This window comes from Anomalospiza imberbis, chromosome 2 (assembly GCF_031753505.1).
Source record: "Anomalospiza imberbis isolate Cuckoo-Finch-1a 21T00152 chromosome 2, ASM3175350v1, whole genome shotgun sequence".
In the NCBI taxonomy this organism is placed as follows: domain Eukaryota; kingdom Metazoa; phylum Chordata; class Aves; order Passeriformes; family Viduidae; genus Anomalospiza; species Anomalospiza imberbis.
Window position 1 is genome coordinate 76,909,030 of NC_089682.1, and position 17,067 is coordinate 76,926,096.

General features: G+C 38.2%; 1 protein-coding gene across 2 annotated transcripts in view; it reads left to right on the forward strand.

Annotated features, from left to right (window-relative positions):
* Positions 1-17,067, forward strand: part of MAN1A2 (mannosidase alpha class 1A member 2) — a 130,877-nt gene that overhangs the window by 13,432 nt on the left and 100,378 nt on the right. For both annotated transcript variants that reach the window (XM_068181878.1, XM_068181879.1), the window contains exon 2: positions 16,630-16,885. In XM_068181878.1, coding sequence (XP_068037979.1) covers positions 16,630-16,885 — 256 coding nt within the window. The remainder of the gene's footprint in view (positions 1-16,629; positions 16,886-17,067) is intronic.

The following is a 17,067-nucleotide window of genomic DNA, read 5'->3' on the forward strand; positions in this document are numbered from 1 at the left end:
GACTGATGGTGACATAATATTTATTGGGGAGGGAATAAAACTTCTGTTTCCTAGTCTGAGTGCTTAATTTTGCAGTGCCTTTACTTTAGGGTTGGAAAGAACTTCCAGCTAATATTATCTTCCATGCAGAACGTTGGCTGCAAGGACATGACCTTTTGCCAGACCATTAGTCTTGAGAAAGAGTCTGTCTTTAAAATTGCCATGGGTGAGTGTTCGGCATCTTCTGTCATGCACAGAGGTTCTCCAAGCAGGAGATACACAGCAATTATTTACTGGCTCATGCAGAGAGCCTAGCCAGTTAGGCAATTTACTGTGGATTAATGTGCTTACCAGCTCAAGGAGTCCCTGCTGGCCTGCAAGGTATAAGGTAGGAAAATACCAGCCTCCTTTGATCTTGGAGTGGGTTGATTCTTGATCTTGCTGAGTCAACATGTTCCAGCTCCACTTTTTTTCTCAGCTTTTATGCTTCTTTTAGTCAGTATTTTTCTCTTGAATTAAGTTAGTGTCTCATCAGTTACACTTTTTCTTACCATTTGTGGCTTACAGCAATGAGAGAATCCTCTTATAAGGTACCAGTTTATTTTTGGAGGCACTCAGCCCAAGCTCACACTGGATTTTTGGGTAGTAAAAGAGCAGAATTATTGGTTTGGTGATCTTGGGACTGCATGCTTGTTTACTCTGGACCAGTGTATTTGAAACTATTAGCTCTGAACTCAAAATAAACATGACTTGGTTGCCTACAGCCAGTGAAGTGAAGGAAAGGGTTGTGGGTCTTTTTCCATTTCCAAAACTTTCATTAGTCAAATTGACAGTGTTATCCTGCTTGAGTCGTCTCTTTCTTAATTATGTGCTGTTAGAGTGTGGATGTATTTGTGTGAAATGAACTCTTTTTCATGAATGAGGTAAGAACATTGCCATAATAATTTTAAGTAATGAAACAGATTTTAATTTAATCTTGAAGGAATCAAACATGTAACTATGACTATCCATAAATTGCACTTTGTTGTTGGGAGTTCAGGAAGTTGGATGTGGTGGTGGTAGAGGAAGAAGAAATTAGACTTCACATGCTGGATGCATATATTGTTTTATTCTGCAAACGAACAGAGGAAGACAACGCTGCTATGTACTGTTTCTAAAGCTCTCTGAAAAACCTGAGATTCTATTGTTGAAGACAATTCAAAGATCAAATTGCTGAGACATTTTAAACCCCCAGCTCTCCCATTGTTCTAGATTCATGTTTAGGGCTGTGGTACTTCTGTGTGTTCTGGTCATGTCAAGAGTAGTTTGTGTCCAGCTCATCTGCTGCTGCATACTTCTAAAGCCTGTATATGTAGCTTGTAAAACTTGCTAGTATTAAAAGTATTTAACTGATACTGGAAATAGCACTAATAGCTTTAAATCAGCATTTCATTACATTAGCTTAATCTGTTAATACTATGAAAAAGCACACATGGTAGTTCTGAATGTACATACTGCTGAAACATTGCTCATTTGCTGTATTTTGTTTCACTTCTTGTGTCCTGACAATATTTTGATTGCAGATATACATTAATAAAGATTTGCTCAGCAATTCCTGAAGAATGCCAAGTCATCCTTGGCTGAATTATTTGTAATGTGTTAAGAGTAGTTTACACATCATAGTTTCTTCCCTTGTACTTTTTCTTTTTGCATTCTGTAGTGTTTACTGTCATGATGCTACCTACCATCCTTACTTTGTTTATGGGTCAATGATTCCTTAGACTATATCCTGGATTTTGCTAGCTGAGATGGCTGTCAACAGTGTTGTTTACTCAGTTGGGAAGACATTTCAATTGGGAAGGTATCTTTTGCAGAGTGAAACTTATCATTCATATTTTGTCAATTTGCTCATGGAATGGAGCAAATGAGCAAGCTCCTGCATAATTTGCGGCAATGATGTCTATATTCTTGAAGATATTCGGAAGCTATCTGGACATGATCCTGGGCAGCCAACTCTAGGGTGACCCTGCTTGAACAGTGGGGTTGGATCAGATGACCTCCAGAGACCCCTTTCCCCCTCAACCCTGCTGTCATTCTGTGATGAGGACTGTGTTCTCATCTGACATGTAAATACCTGCTTTCCATATTCATAGATGTACTGAATAGTCTGAGCCTTGCATTGTTAGTTTTTTTTTGGATGGGGATTTACTAAGCTAGTGTTGCTTTTCTGTCCTTTTTGAAAAGGCAAAAATCCAACATCCAGTTCATCTGTCTCCTGAATCAAAATTGCATATTTTATTAGCAGTGGGGATTATTGTTATGTGGAAACTTATTAAAAGCACCTGGAAGGCTAAATAATTTGTCATATCGTTGTCTCTTATCCTCTGCTTTACTGACAAGATTAAAGAACTTTGGGAGTAATGAAATGGAGTTTTGCTCTGTGGAAACAGTGCAGATTAGACTGTATGTCATGATTTCCAGGTATTTTGTTGCTCTAGCTTTAGTTACTGTTTTGGCTGATTTGCTAAGTGGAGAGGTATAGAGCTTTGGTGTTCTTTCCTTCTGACTAGTCCCAGTGGTACTGAATGGGAGAAGAACTTATATTTCTGTTTTAGTTAATGCAGCATTACTGTTAAGTATATCCACACTGCAGCCTGTGTCATTTTATATGAAAACCTTTTGAATCACAGTGTATGTATTATATGTGTGTTTGTGTGTATATGTATTTCCACCCTGAAACAAGGACAACTGTGTTTACCAGCAGAACATTGCCTGCAGCTCCTGTCCTGTCAGAGCTTTTCTCACGACATGTCACATAATATCTTCTGGAAACTATTGATATTCGGAGACTGAGTTTGAACTAATTTATTTTTTTGTTTGTTTGTTACTGTTGTTGCCCAGTAATTCATCCAGTTTCTTCAGATCAGGGCTGTGTTTTAAACTGCTGCCACGTAGAAGGAAGGGAGTGATCCTGCCAGTCTTCCACTCCAAGGCTCTGTGTCTTTCAGCCAAATCCAGTGCTGCTGCTGTGCCACAGTGACTGTGCACATTGAGTAGCACTGATGCTCTGTGAGCCAGGAGGGTTGTGCATAGTGGTGTCCTGGTGGCAAGAGGAGCAAGTCAGGAGAAATTGTTCTAGGCCTGTGTTTGGACAGAGCTGCATACCCTAGTAGTGTTGATCCCACATAACAAAGAGCTTGTCTCACTTTCCTGTGGGAGATCCCAGGATAGTCATCCTTCTCTTTCTCTTCAAGCTCTGCCATACAACATTTCAGTGCAGGGCTTATGGCACCATGCATGTTGAGTACTATTCTGATTTTAAACACATTGATAGACAGGTGTCAATTTACCATATAGACATATGGTAACAATTATTGGTACAAGAGGAAGATAAATCTGAGCAATGTGTGTGAATTTCCAATGAGATATTTAAAGCAGTGTTGCTTCTGGGATGTGCAAGGCAGCTTTGGCGGGATGATTAAAATAGCATTATGGAAATGTGGTAGCTTGAGTTGACAGAACATCTGTGTGAGGGTAGTCACTTCCTTAGTGCTCTGTAAGACCTGCCAGAGGGTTTCCCATGCAGAGAAACCTGGTACCATCTGCTTACCTGAAAGTTTGCCATCTCTGAGTCTGCATTATATGCCACTTGCTACTTTTACTTTGTAACAGCCATTCTCACTTTATGTGGTTTTTTGCTGTCAACTTGTTTGGTATTTTGAACAATTAAGAACTGTCAGACTAAGACCATACCAATATCATGGCTATTGCTTTAAATTGCTAACTTTCTCCAGCTGTTTTTCTTCTGTTGGTGAGAGTTTTGGTTGCTTACTGCTAGAGATCAGGCTACCAAGGAGACTCAGAGTGTAAATGGAGGGAGCTACTTTATTTATTGTGTACCTGTTTTGAACACAGACATCAGGAAGAGGATATTCCTTCAGTTAATATAGTTCTCATTTTCCCAGTATAGGGTGTGGAAAAAGGCAAGGAAGTATCTGATTAGGTATGGGAGCCTGGAGTGGAGGAGTGAGATTGAGCCAGGGCTAGCAGAGGACCTTGGTGGTGGTGAGGAGCAGCAGCAGTTTATTTCTTTGAAAGCTGGACATGGAAACTGCACTTGGAGCAAAATAGATGAAAGTAGGAGAACTCTGAAATAGTGCTTTTTGGTTTACTTCTCTTTTTCCCTGAGTAGAAAAAGATTATTGTTGTCTCAGTTGTAAGAAGAGGCAGGCATTAGCTGAGTGAGATACCAGAGACTAATCAGAGGCCTTGGGGAGAGGAGACATTTGGAGGAAGTTGATAGGAAGGCATAAATAAAATTTATTTTATTTATTATTATTTAAAGATGGTGGGGAGTGACTCTTGCTGATGGAAGAAGCAGAATCAGTGGGGTCAGCTAGAGAAGAGGAAACTGTATGGCTGAGTGATGGAATAGATGGAAGTGATAGCAGGGAATGGCCATGGATAATGGCCATGTGAATTTGTGTGCAGAAAACACTACTTATACCTTGGGCCTTAGTTTAACACCCCTGAACATGCAGGTCTAAACACTTTGAAGTTCATTTCCTGTTCTCTGTGTCCCCAGACATTTAATCTTGACTATATTCTAGCCCCAACATCAGTGTTTGGGCAGTCAGCCAGTTAGGAGACCTGATTTGGCCTGAAATGATCCATAATTTTTCAGCTGGCTCAGCTCACCATTGGCTGAATGGCTTGTTGCCCAGTTTCCTGAGTACCAGCATAAGGAGTAAGGGAGCTTGCTTTTACAGGGCCACTAAAACCCAGAGAAAAGAATGATTTGCACAGAGATGGTGACCAATGTAAGGAATATAGGGTTATAACATCCTTTATCTGTAAACCAATATTTCAGCTGTTACTGTTTATCATTCTAGTAATGCAGCAGTCACACACAATCAGTTTTAACCTACCAAATCAGCAGCATGTATAGACATCCAAGCATCCTTACGTGCCACTTCTTGTTTCTGCAGAAGTGCTAGTTTTGTAGCCATAGGTGACTGGCTTGTGACAATGCCAGGGAAGCAGAGGGCTTTATCTGGCTGGTGATCAGAAGAGAGGACCCATGCTGATGGTGTGCAGCTCTTACTTACCCAGTGATATCTTACCACACAGGTTAACTTCTCAATCTCAGGTGTGCAGTGAAGGCAGTGTTATTCTGCAGCTGGAAGTTGGGTCTGCAGATTGGGTCCCCTCTGAGTTTGTCAGAGAAGAACTTCCCAAAGCTTAACCTGCCCAGGCTTGTGCACACATTGGCGATTTGTGCTCTAGGTGTTGTTTCAGTTGTCCAATTGTCATTTATCTCACCATGTTTTCATCCAGTAGTCCTCAGTTTCCAGCAGATCCTTGCCTTATTGTTGTTGGGACCTTTCACTTGTCAGTAGCTAGGAATTAATCAGCTTAAATATAATGTGCAGCTGTAACTGGAGTCTCTCTTAATTTTTTTGCTGCGAGCTGATATGTGTGAAACCCTCTCAAGGTATTTTCTGTTCCTCTGCTAGGTATATAGATGGAGGATGACAGCCTCCTGCTATTGGCTGAAATGGTGGATTCTCTTAATGACAAAAAGCTCCAGGATTTCTGTTTTGAAACAAAAGAATATTAAAATGATTGTCATAATTTTTAGTGATTGCTGCTTCTTAATTTTCTTAAAAAACACACCGTTACCCCCAACTGCAATTCTATATGACAAATGTCTTCTGTCAGCCTATTTTCTGTTGTCTTAGCTTCTGTTCTTTAGGGTGCTTACTTGATGCTTCTAGAAGTCAGTGCTTCTAGAAGCTCACAGTTGGTATCTAACTTTTCCTGGTTGTTATGTAGTTTTCAAACCCTGTTAACAAAATAAAAAAAAGGGGGTTGGCTTGTTAGCTGTGTTGCTTGAAAAGTTTTCTTGGTCTGTGTTATGATTTGCTTGGTCTTTCATCCAAAACATCAGTAGACCAGGAGTTTTCTTCTTTCTACACTTCATCCTAGAATCACACATTTAGTGTGGGTTTTTTTGACAAATTCTTTTCAAGTATGTTCCCTCTTGTTCCTTCATTTTAGAACAGCATATAATATCTGTGTAGAATGTCACAGAATCATCTGTCCTACCACATGTGGAGAATGAGGCTATCCTGTTCTATTAAGTATTTAAAGATTTTGTATTAAGCACTTCTCATTGCAAGGAACTAATGCAGCTTTAACTGTGATAATCTTATACAATGATTGCAGCAAGCTTTTGATACCTGCTGAATGAAAGTTTTCAAGCTATAATTTTATGAAGGTAGGCAAAATCCTGTTTCTCTTTTGCTTGAAGAGTCTCATATATTTTTGTTTCTGTATGTCAGGTGAAATGTTCAAAAACTCTTCATAGTTTATGAGACAGACAAATATTCTCTTAGTGGGTTGAACAACCTGAACAAAGGCATATGCACATCAATAGACGTGCTAAAAATTCATTTGCTTTAACATGTGCCTGTGCAGAAGCAAAATAAATTTTTTCAACTGGCTAAAGCTCCTACTCAGAACTTCAGTTTCTGGAGGCTATTATTTGTGTCCTCTGTATTAGTCCTGAAGATGTTTTGGCATGACTTCAGAAGCTCTTTCTTTTCCTCTGGTAGTATCATATGTAAAAGGAGAGATTTTTGATTCTGGGGTCAAGAAAGATGATAAAAGGAGGGAGGGCAAGATACTGTGCATAACACATGTGTGTGATTGCAGTTCCTTTGTTGTCACTTGGTTCTTGTGTTTGTCCCCATATCTTCCCAAAATTCCTGTGCCCAGCGTCCTGTCTTGGCACAACTCTTAGGTAATGTGGGTGGTACAGAGGGTGAAGGAGTAGCAAGTCAGTACTGTAGTGCTGAACATGTAATTCAAGCTTCTGTAGAGCATACACTAAAACAGTTGCTGGTGGTGTAGAAAATGGAACCCATGATTCATTTTCCTTAGGTAAAAAATATTTAAGAATTATGTTTCTGAAAAGTCAAAAACTTCTCACTCCCAAGAATATTAAAATGTGTACAATAGTAGTTGCACATGCAACTTGTGGGTCTGCATATGCTTGAAAGGGTGAAAATTAAGGTATAGCAGAAATCAGTGATATTCTTAGGGTTTAGGTGTTTGAATCTATTTTTTTAAATCTATGGTTAGCTAAGTCTAGCTAATTTTAGGATTCTGTTTAATGTTGGGTAGCTAAGTTAGCAAGTTTTTCCCTGAAAAAACTTTTATCAAAGCAGCTTTGTTTATTATAGTGAAAAACTTGAGTTTACAAATACTCCGTTTTGTATAGAATAAAGAAAAATAAGTAATGTTTGTGAAGATTGTAGTGTAGTTACCTTTGCGAAAGATGAGCTTTGAGTGATAAGGAAAATGCAGTAATGCTTCAGACACTATAGCAACTTTTGTGATATATGCCTATTCATAGAGTGTACCCCTCTTCTTTTCCTTTATGTTTTGTGTGGATGAGTTTAAATATTTGGGGTTTTTTTTCCTATTGGAAACTTAGTTTTGGGCAACAGTGGTAGACTAGAAATAATATTAAAGAGCTTAATGCTGTATGTGGGAGTACTCTGGTTCCTTTAGTTCTGCTTGAGCATATGCTTCAGTATCTGATCTGTGCCATCAGCATCAGTGGGACTGCCTGGTCCTATATGTAAATGTGCTTATTTTTAAAAACTCCTTCTTTATTAGGAAGCAGAGATGATGCATTGGTCTTGCATGAGAACTCAATTCATTACTTCCTCAGTGTCACACAACCAGCTATGTATTTTTCTGTCTTCATCAAACTATCCTTTGTGTTGATAAATGATACAGTATGCAAGGTGTTGGTCCATGCTTCTTAGACTTGACTGTAGTGAGTAGAGTGTAAATACATTGCTATATTCATGATTAAATTTGTGTAACAGTAGTGTTTCCAGTGACCTAGAGTGATTTGTAGTAGAAAATACAGTGGTTTGACATTGTTAATTATAATGGGTTTCTGAAATTAATCCTGAATTAAAATAATCCTACTGTTTTTTGGTGGATTGAAACCCACACCAAAATAAACCTTACATTTCCAAATGGTGAATTCTTAACTTTTTATCCTACCCAATTCTCTTGTTCAGTACTGATTTATTTTTCTGTTTCTTACCCCCATAGTCTATATGTATTTTTTGCTCCCATTTCTTGTAAAGTTCTTTTATCTTTATTACTTTTAAAAAAATAAAGTCTGTCTCACTTGGGTGCTAGCTGGAAAAGAAGAGTTGATGCTCCAGTCAGTATGGTGTTAGGATACAGGAAGCTATTTAAAACCATTTTATACAGGGCAAGGTACCACCATTCTTCTCACTCAGTTTTCTTGAGGAAACAGGAAGAGATCCTAAATTTCCTGAACTTTTAGTAGAATTTTCGGAGTCCTTTTATAGGCATAAGATTGATTCCTAAAAGATGTATTTTTCCCTCTGTATTAGCATTGTAAGTGCTTGGACCAGATTTAAGACCTTGTTCTGCAGACGCTTAATATTCTGCACAGAAGTAATTAATTTCAGATGTTAACTCAAGTTCCTTTAATCATCACAAAATCTGAAATAATGCATATTTTTGATTGTGTTAGTGCATTGAGGCAAATGTGGTTGTTTTCTCTTTTACACTGGAGGAGCAGAAGAGATACAAGAGAGATGTATTTGATAGGGCTGTAGTGATTGAAAACTCTACACTGTTGAACTTTGTGCAACTACTGCTTTTTCTAATGAAGTGGTTTTGTACCCAAATGACATTAAGACGCTAAAAACTAAATGAGTTTGCTTATATCTAGTTGAAAATGTGTAATTTTGTTTGCTTACCACTAGTGAACATTGCATTCATTGCTGTTGTAGTCTTAAAAGGTATTATTTTTCTTCCTGAAATATTTGATCTGATTATTTTGAAAAAATCTGTTTCAGTTGATACTGTAAATTGTTTTGCAAAACAAAGAAGTTTCATGTAATCTTAAAATGTTGGCACAGTCTCTAGTGACCCTTCTTAGCATTGACAAATGCCTGGCTGCTCTTGTAAGTGCAAGTGTAGGAGTGTTTGTAGAAAACAACTACTATTCATCCCTAGTAAAACTTGAGCTGACTGTACCAGCTATAGCTATGATTCCTGAGCTTCGCACCCTCATCCTTTTTTAAGTTGTTTTTTGGGATGACATGGCTGCTGTAGACAGAGGTGAAGAGTGAATGCCTCTGCTAATGCTCATACCACTTGACGGATTCTCAAAATAAGTTTTACCAATTCTGTTCATGTAAATATTCATAACATAGGAAGCAAATGATTCCCAAAGGATGATCCCTTACCTGCATGTAGTTTTTTTTTTTCCTTCTTCCTTCAAAGGCTATACATGTTCCACATTTGATAGTGTTAGCTGTACTGTTTTATTCTTAACTGGAAGGTATGTTTTATTCTTTTTATTATGGTTGTAAAGAAACCCTATGTGTTGGCTTTTATGTTAACATTCTTAATTAATAAATTATTAGCATATGAAGATTCATGAAGGTCCTGGCTCTGTTCCAAGATAAAAAGATACTAAGGAATACTCAGTATCTTTTTGTTTTGTAGAGGACTTAATGCATAAGGGATGTGCTTCGGCTCTGCACTCTCTTCTGCAAGTTCAGTGTGCCCATTCAATCTGTTTTTGAAATTCTCTCTAAATATATTTCCCACAGGATATTGCTTGTCCTCATTCTAGAGCTGTTTCCAAGCCCATACCTAAATTAGAAGACAAAGGAAAACAATTAGGTAGAGACAGTAAAGGAGTAACAGAAGTAAAGCAGGAGTAAAGCAGAAGACCTCTAATGACTAGCTTAGAAAGCTGTGAATTTAACATACTGGATGTCTGGAAATAGACATGTTTTTTGGGTGTTTCTAAAAAAATTGCATACAATAAATTACAGTTGCAGGGGAAAAATACAGACAGGCAGTCTAAGGATGCCAGTAGTTAAGTGGCTTGTCTTCCTGGTGGAATTGCTGGATGAAAGGAGCACAATCAAGTTCTGAGGGCTTCTAATGGTATGTGTTAAGAAAGATTGAATTTAAAATACTTGGCAACTAAGCAGATAAATTAGGTGTAGTCAGCTTCTAGAAAATGGGAAGAATGCCCAGACACTGGCTATCTGGACAATGGCAAAATTTCCACTGCTAAACAAAAGATATGGAAGGAAGATTAAAAAGTTACGGTTTATTTGCCTTGAAGGTGACACCCAGCTATCTACAAGGAAATGTCAGAGGCTAAGATTTTGGTTTAAACGCAAGACCAGATCTGAAACAGGATCTGTGAGCTTCCATCATGGAGATGAGAAGTCTTGAGAGCAGTGATGAAGGTGGCCGAAAGCCCAGATTCTTGGTCTGAGATTTGGGCTGCAAACAAGATCAGTTAGGGGCATCATTTCTTGCAGAGAGGTGGAAGGAAATTTTATTTGAAGAAGATCTTCGTAGACTCTGTGGGAGTATTCAGAATTCAAGGAGAGTGCCAGTCAGTGAATTATCTCTTCTCTGTCATTGTCTAAATAAGTTCAGTGATTTCAGTGAGGAGGACTGGCATCCAGAGTGGTGGCTATGCCCTTGTTGAAGACCAAGGAAGCAAGCTAGTGAAGCTTAAGTTGGTGCAAATAATAGTAAAGGAAGGTAGGAAGATGAAGGAGGTCAAGAGGAGTGTCACAGCAAGAAGAAAAAAAGCTAAAACTAGATGGAAAGGGTTAGGAGTTGAATAAGGATTATGTCTCATGTTCCTTCTGTTTGAGGAACAGTGCTCATGTCATATGCAAATCTAACCACTTGCTAGAAATAAATTCTGCTGTCATAATTGTCTAAAAGAAACCATTAAATGAATCTGGGGTTTGGGGTAATTTTCTCGGCAATAAATCACAGAATCATAGAGTATCTTGAGTTGGAAAGGACCCATGATCATTGAGGATTGAGTCCCCTCCTGGTACTGAGGGGACAACCCCACGAGTCACACCATGTGCCTGAGAGCGTTGTCCAAGTGTTTCTTGAACTCTGTCAGGTTTGGTGCTGTGACTGCTTCCCTGGGGAGCCTGTTCCAGTGCCCAACCACCCTCTGGGTGAGGAACCTTTTCTAATATCGAACCCAAATCTCCCTTGACACAACTTCAGGCCATTTCCTCAGGTCCTGTCACCAGTTAGCACACAGAAGAGATCAGTGCCTGCCCCTCCTCTTCCTCTCATGAGGAAGTTGCAGCTTCAATGATCTCTTCCCTCAGTCTCCTCCTCTCCAGGCTGAACAGACCAAGTGACCTCAGCTGCTCCTCATATGGCTTCCTCTCCAGACTGTTCACCATTAGAGGATGGCTCTCCTTTGGACACTCTCTAATAACTCAATGTCTTTCTTGTAGCACCCAAAACTGCCCCCAGCACTGGAGGTGAGGCTGCCCCAGTGCAGAGCAGAGCAGGACAGTCCCCTCCCTTGCCTTGCTGGTGATGCTGTGCCTGATGCAATCTGGCTGCCAGGGCACTGCTGGCTCCGATTCAACTTACCATTGACCAGAACTCCCAGATTCCTTTCCACAGGTTTTCTGTATATGGAAAAGTTGTTCAACAGTAGTTTTTCGAAGTGTATTAGATATGTTCTCTTCTGATGTCATAATGAACTTTAACAACTCCCTTGGGGAAGAAGGGTTGAAATGAGGAATATTCTGCATTTCAGCATTTCATTCCCAGGCCACCACATACATGCATAAGTAACTGTATAGTGTGTGCATATAGCACATGTAGGTATTGCTGTTTTAAGTAATACAGTGACCAGGTAGGATGCTTGCAGATAAATAAAAGCATAATGTTCTTAAACTAGTTTAGAACATCAACAATAGACAGTTTGACTTTGTCATTTTTTTAAATAACAGAAACCTTTTCCTACTAAGTTATCATCTATTTACTCTGCCTGTGCTAGAGTTGTAGGCCTGTGTGTCCATCTGCAAGGTTGTTTTAAACAAAGGTGAAAATACATTTAGAAACAGTGCTGTGGACAAACACTGTCAGATCTGGGGACAAAACATTCTGTTGAAAACATGCATAATATTCTTCTTAAAGTTTGTTTGGAAAATCTTTATAATCAATACTTTGACAGTGGTTTTGATACACTAAAGTTACCTTCACATCTGTGGAATTCATTTATTTTCCAATAAAAATATTCCTTTCTAACCAGTGATCTCTCACTCAGTTCATTACCTGAAGAAAAAAAATTCATTCTAATAAATACAACCTTAGCTTGCCTTGAAAGAGAAAACTCTTGCTAAGTAACAGCCTCCCTGTTAATGGTGGAGCTTCCCTCTTCAGCTGTCACAGACACATACAGCTCTGGTACTCCTTCATGAGTGTACTTCTGATGTCTCAGAGCAACCCAGCAAATTGGGAGCAAGTGGTCACTTTTGCAGGATGATCATGATGAAAACCAAGCATTAGAAAAAAAATAATCAGGCCTCTTTTTGTGTACATGCTTGACAGTAATACAGCCATGCATACAGTAAGGGTGATCCAGAAAGAACAAACCCCAGCACAACTGCTCTGTTCTTCCAGTTCTTCCTCTTTCAGACTCCAATCATGTGAGGGGCAGTATATGTATCTCCATGCCTCTTGTATGCCATGAATGTATATTCACCAGATACTGAGAGAAAGTGGGGTTATTACAAAACTGTGTATGCTGAAAGACTGGAGTAAAGTCTTGCAGTTAATGCGTGAAATGTTTTTTAGGTGCCGACTCTCAAACTTTTTTGTTTTTATTAGTGCCTGTTTTTTGGTTTTTTTTTTTTTTTTTTTTTGTGTGGGTTTTTTTGTTTTTTTTTTTCACTGTCTCTAAAAGTAGCCTTTGGTTGAAGATCAAGCCTGATCAAAGGGTAAAAGTTCATGATTTCCACACAGGAGGTTATTTCTGAGTGATAGGCTTACACAAATATTTATGTCCTCTAACAGTTGTCTATCCATCTGCTGAAATTCCAAATGATAATAAACTGTGTGTCCTTTTGGTATAGTAAGCCAGTGGCCTACTTTTTAGTGGCAGGAACAGTTGCTGGTGGCCTGTTTGCTTTTCTTGACTCTGTTCTAATTTTTATTTCTGTTTTTTAAATCTTGAATCTCACAAAGAAATTTGAACAAATTTTTAGAGTTTTTTTAGTTTGCTTTCTGAAGAGCCACAGCAGATAGGAAAAACTTTTGTTAAAAGTCATTGTCTTGACAAGTGGGGCTTGGTAGCTGTTCAGAAGACTCGCTACTGAGTGCATAATTAAAGCACATTAAGTTCCAGTTGGTGATTTGGGTGTCAAGCATTATAATTTGTGGTCTTCTCTGAATGATATTTAGGCAGCTCATGGACACTTTGAGAGCATACAGTGTTCCTGCATAGGCAGCTGCAATAACTCATTGCAGTTATTGTTTAAAAAACTTGCACCTGTTTCTAGTTTCAGATTCTAACTATTAGATCTATTTATGGTTCTTCTTGGCAAAAGCAGTCTAGTCACAGGTTATTTTAATAACATTGCTTGCTTTAAAGTAGCTACTGCTGTCGTTTCATGGTACTTGAACCTCTCTTGAGACTCTTGAATGAGCTTTAGGGATGACTAGAAGAAAGTAGCTTTCTCTTAGATGAGGTTTGGAAGAGTTACTCAAAATACTTTAAATTTTAAGAGTTTACTTATGCTGCTTGGAAGCGAGGGTGGGATACAGAAACAGTTTGACAGGTTTTGGTATATGTATTTATGCTGGGATTCTCTCCAATCTTATATTTTTAGATTGATCCTTCTGAGGTCTCTAATTATGAGTATTTTAATATAGTGCTCTCTGCATGTTATAAATTGTTGCTTACTCTTTCCTCTGCCGGCCAGGGAGTTTGTTGGTGATTGGAGGGGGTGTCAGCTGCTCACACATAATCAGTCTTCTCATTCTCTTAACTTTATTCTGTATTTTCACTTAATTCTTGTTGCTTAAGAGCTCAGAAGAAACATGTGGTATTGTTATTTAGGGGTGTATTTTTTCTTCCATCAGGATCTTATACTTGAATACATTTAAAAATATGTCCTTAGCTGGCATGTAGAATATGACCTATCATGTAGCTCATGCTGTCCATCATTGGTAATTGCACAGAGAATATGTGTCTGCAGAAGAAAGCTCTTGTGCTATCTCCTGTAAACTCCCTCAAATACCTGTTGACCTTTCTCTTCATCTTACTGTTTGTTTATCTCAAAATGTCCTTCCTGGAAGAAAGGCTTTGAGCTGATCATACAGTTAGCATTGGGATTTTTCATCTCTATTGAGTCTGTTTATTTTCTTCTGAGTGACTGAAGGAAAGCAGACTATGCCATTCAAACTTTTGTAATGACTCTAATTGGATATAGTGCTCTAGAAATGAACAGCTTTTGTATGTTTATACAGTGGTTCCTGCAGTGTAGACAGATGTGAGTTCAAAACTTGTTTTCCAATTTATGGCTGTTTTATGCAGTTTGAATCTAGATGAAGTTGGTAGAGTGATGGAGCTTATATTATGGTTGTTGCATGCAGCACCTGGAACTGAAAACTTAAAAGGTAAAAGGAAAATCTTCCTGGCACTTGATATTGCTGGTGCAAAGTTGTGAAGGTGCACAAAGCACATTAGCCATGACTCATTTCAGTGAATCAGACTCACTAACTACTCAAACTTCATAAATCTTTTTCACACAGGGAATTGTACTTAGGCACTTCCAAGTTAACCCTGTGTTTTACCAAACATATTTCTATTTATCAATAAAGCAATTAGGTTAATGTAAATACACCTTGACCAGCTTTTTATTAAGGTCTGAGATACACTGTTACCTTTTTCCTCATAAAAATGCAGTTATTTCAAGGATGGCTGGTCCTTTGCAAAAAGAATTTCAATATCTATGAGCAAAATGTTAGTGACTTTAGTCAGAAAGTAAAGACTGTCACTTGCCTACAGATACTGAATTTTGAATATGAGAAATGTACCTGCAAAACACATTATTCCCACACTGAAGTATTTTGACTCTTAACCGTTCAGTAACATTTCAGATTTCTCATTCTCTGTCAAGCACCTCTTTGGCTCCTTTACACCATGCTGTCTCTTGTGGGGAACATGACTGTGGGAAAGATGTCTTGTTCTGGCAACCTCACTCTCATTCTCTCTAGCTGCATCTTATGCAGAGCCCTCTGCTAGCCTTGGAAAAGCTTTCCAAAGCTTCAAATCTTCCACGTGGTAGAAATTTTTGTCTGCTTTTGTTATTGCTATTTAAGCACGACATTGCTGCCACGACAGAGTGCGAGTAGCTTTTGCAGGAACACAAGGAAGTTATTTTCTCATATAAGTGGGTCATAGTAGAAGTTATCCTAAATGGTATTACTTGTTTTCTCTTTTTAGAGTAGTGTTTTGCTGCTTTGGAAGTTTTTTCTTTGCTTCTCAGTTAAGGGAGAGAGGCACTGATACCGTTAGACAGTATTAATGATCTTGGATTTGACAGTCAAATTGAGGAGCTCAGTCCTTTGTTTTTTTATTATTTGGAAGAAATATGGATGTGGTGTGAATCATATTGAGAAAAGTGGCTGAAGAACTTCAGTTTGAAAGTGTTTCCATCAGTGCATCTATTAAAATGTTGCTTTGTATTCTTAGTACTGATATATTGAAGGTAATAATGCTGCTATAATTTATTTTAAATGTGAACCTAATAGCACTTTGGAAAAATGGAAGGGCTAATAAAGTGCTCTTTGTGTAACAATGCATTTTTTTACCTAATGCTTGTTTTAAATGCCTACAACTTTTTTTGGCTTACATTAGTCATTGAGCAACTCTGTTTTTTAAAGAAGCTTGAAAAGGTGGTGCTATATTGAGAGTCTGATGTGTGTCTTTCTGATGCCTTGAAATATTTTAGACTGGAATGGGCCATTTTTGTCTTTTGTTAGAATAACCTCTTTAAGCCAAGCTTTAGAACAGTACACTTTGTTCTATGTGCAAATCTTAAACCCTTAACTGATCATTAAAATCACACTGTAAGATACTGCTTAAAATCAAGACAATGTTGGTCTTGTTGAAAGTGAATTTCAAAATCTAAATTCATGTTTTACTAAAAGCTCTTATGCTCCTAAATGGCCTTATAATTAATTCTCCTTTTAGGACTGATGGTTTAAGGACTGTACTGATTGGAACAATGAGTTGTGAATTTAAGGGAAAACATGCTGTGGTGGGGATTGTTAATAAATGAAGTGGCTGGGGGTTTTTTGGGGTTTTTTGGGGTTTTTTTTTGTTTTTTTTTTTTTTTTTTTTTTGGTACAGTTTATTTATTGTGGAGAAAGTGAAGAAAAGCCCTTCTGATTTCTTAAAAAAAATTATTGAATTATTGCTAGATATGCCTCAGAACATATCCTGTAGTTGAAGTGCAACTCTCTAAGTTCTTGAGTGGACAAGCAAAGGTGCTAAGACAATCTAAAAAATTCCTATGATAAATTTTTCTACAATAGTGTTGTGGATGTGTGTGGTATTCTTTTGGGGTTCCTGGCAAAAATAGTGTAGGACAGTGCACTAGCACAAATCAATAAATTGTCTGAATTGTTAGAAGTCCTTAAAGAATACTAGCTTAAGAGGTGGCTTCTGTTGAAGCTGAAGTTTGTTTGTAAGGAATATGTTTTTAGTAATGAGATGCTGACTAGTATTTGTGTCTCTAGAGAAGAAGAGGAACGTCTGAGAAATAAGATCCGAGCAGATCATGAAAAGGCTCTGGAAGAAGCTAAGGAGAAATTGAAGAAATCACGGGATGAGATTCAAGCTGAGATTCAGACAGAAAAGAACAAAGTAGTGCAAGAATTGAAAAAGAAAGACAGCAAGCCACTGCCCCCTGTTCCTTTACCAAACCTGATAGGGATAAACAGTGGAGAACCAGCAGACCTGGATATCCGAGAGAAGAGGAACAAAATTAAAGAGGTAAAGATGATGATGATGTGGTCCTACCTGTTCTTGTGTCTGACAACAGTTATTTATATGGCATTTATTTGCTGTGATTTATGTTAAAAAGGAAAAACAGATCTACAAATCATGTAGTAAACTAAAAGTGCACAAGTAGTAATGAGCATCAGCATTATTGCATGCTTTTTTCCCTGGTGTTG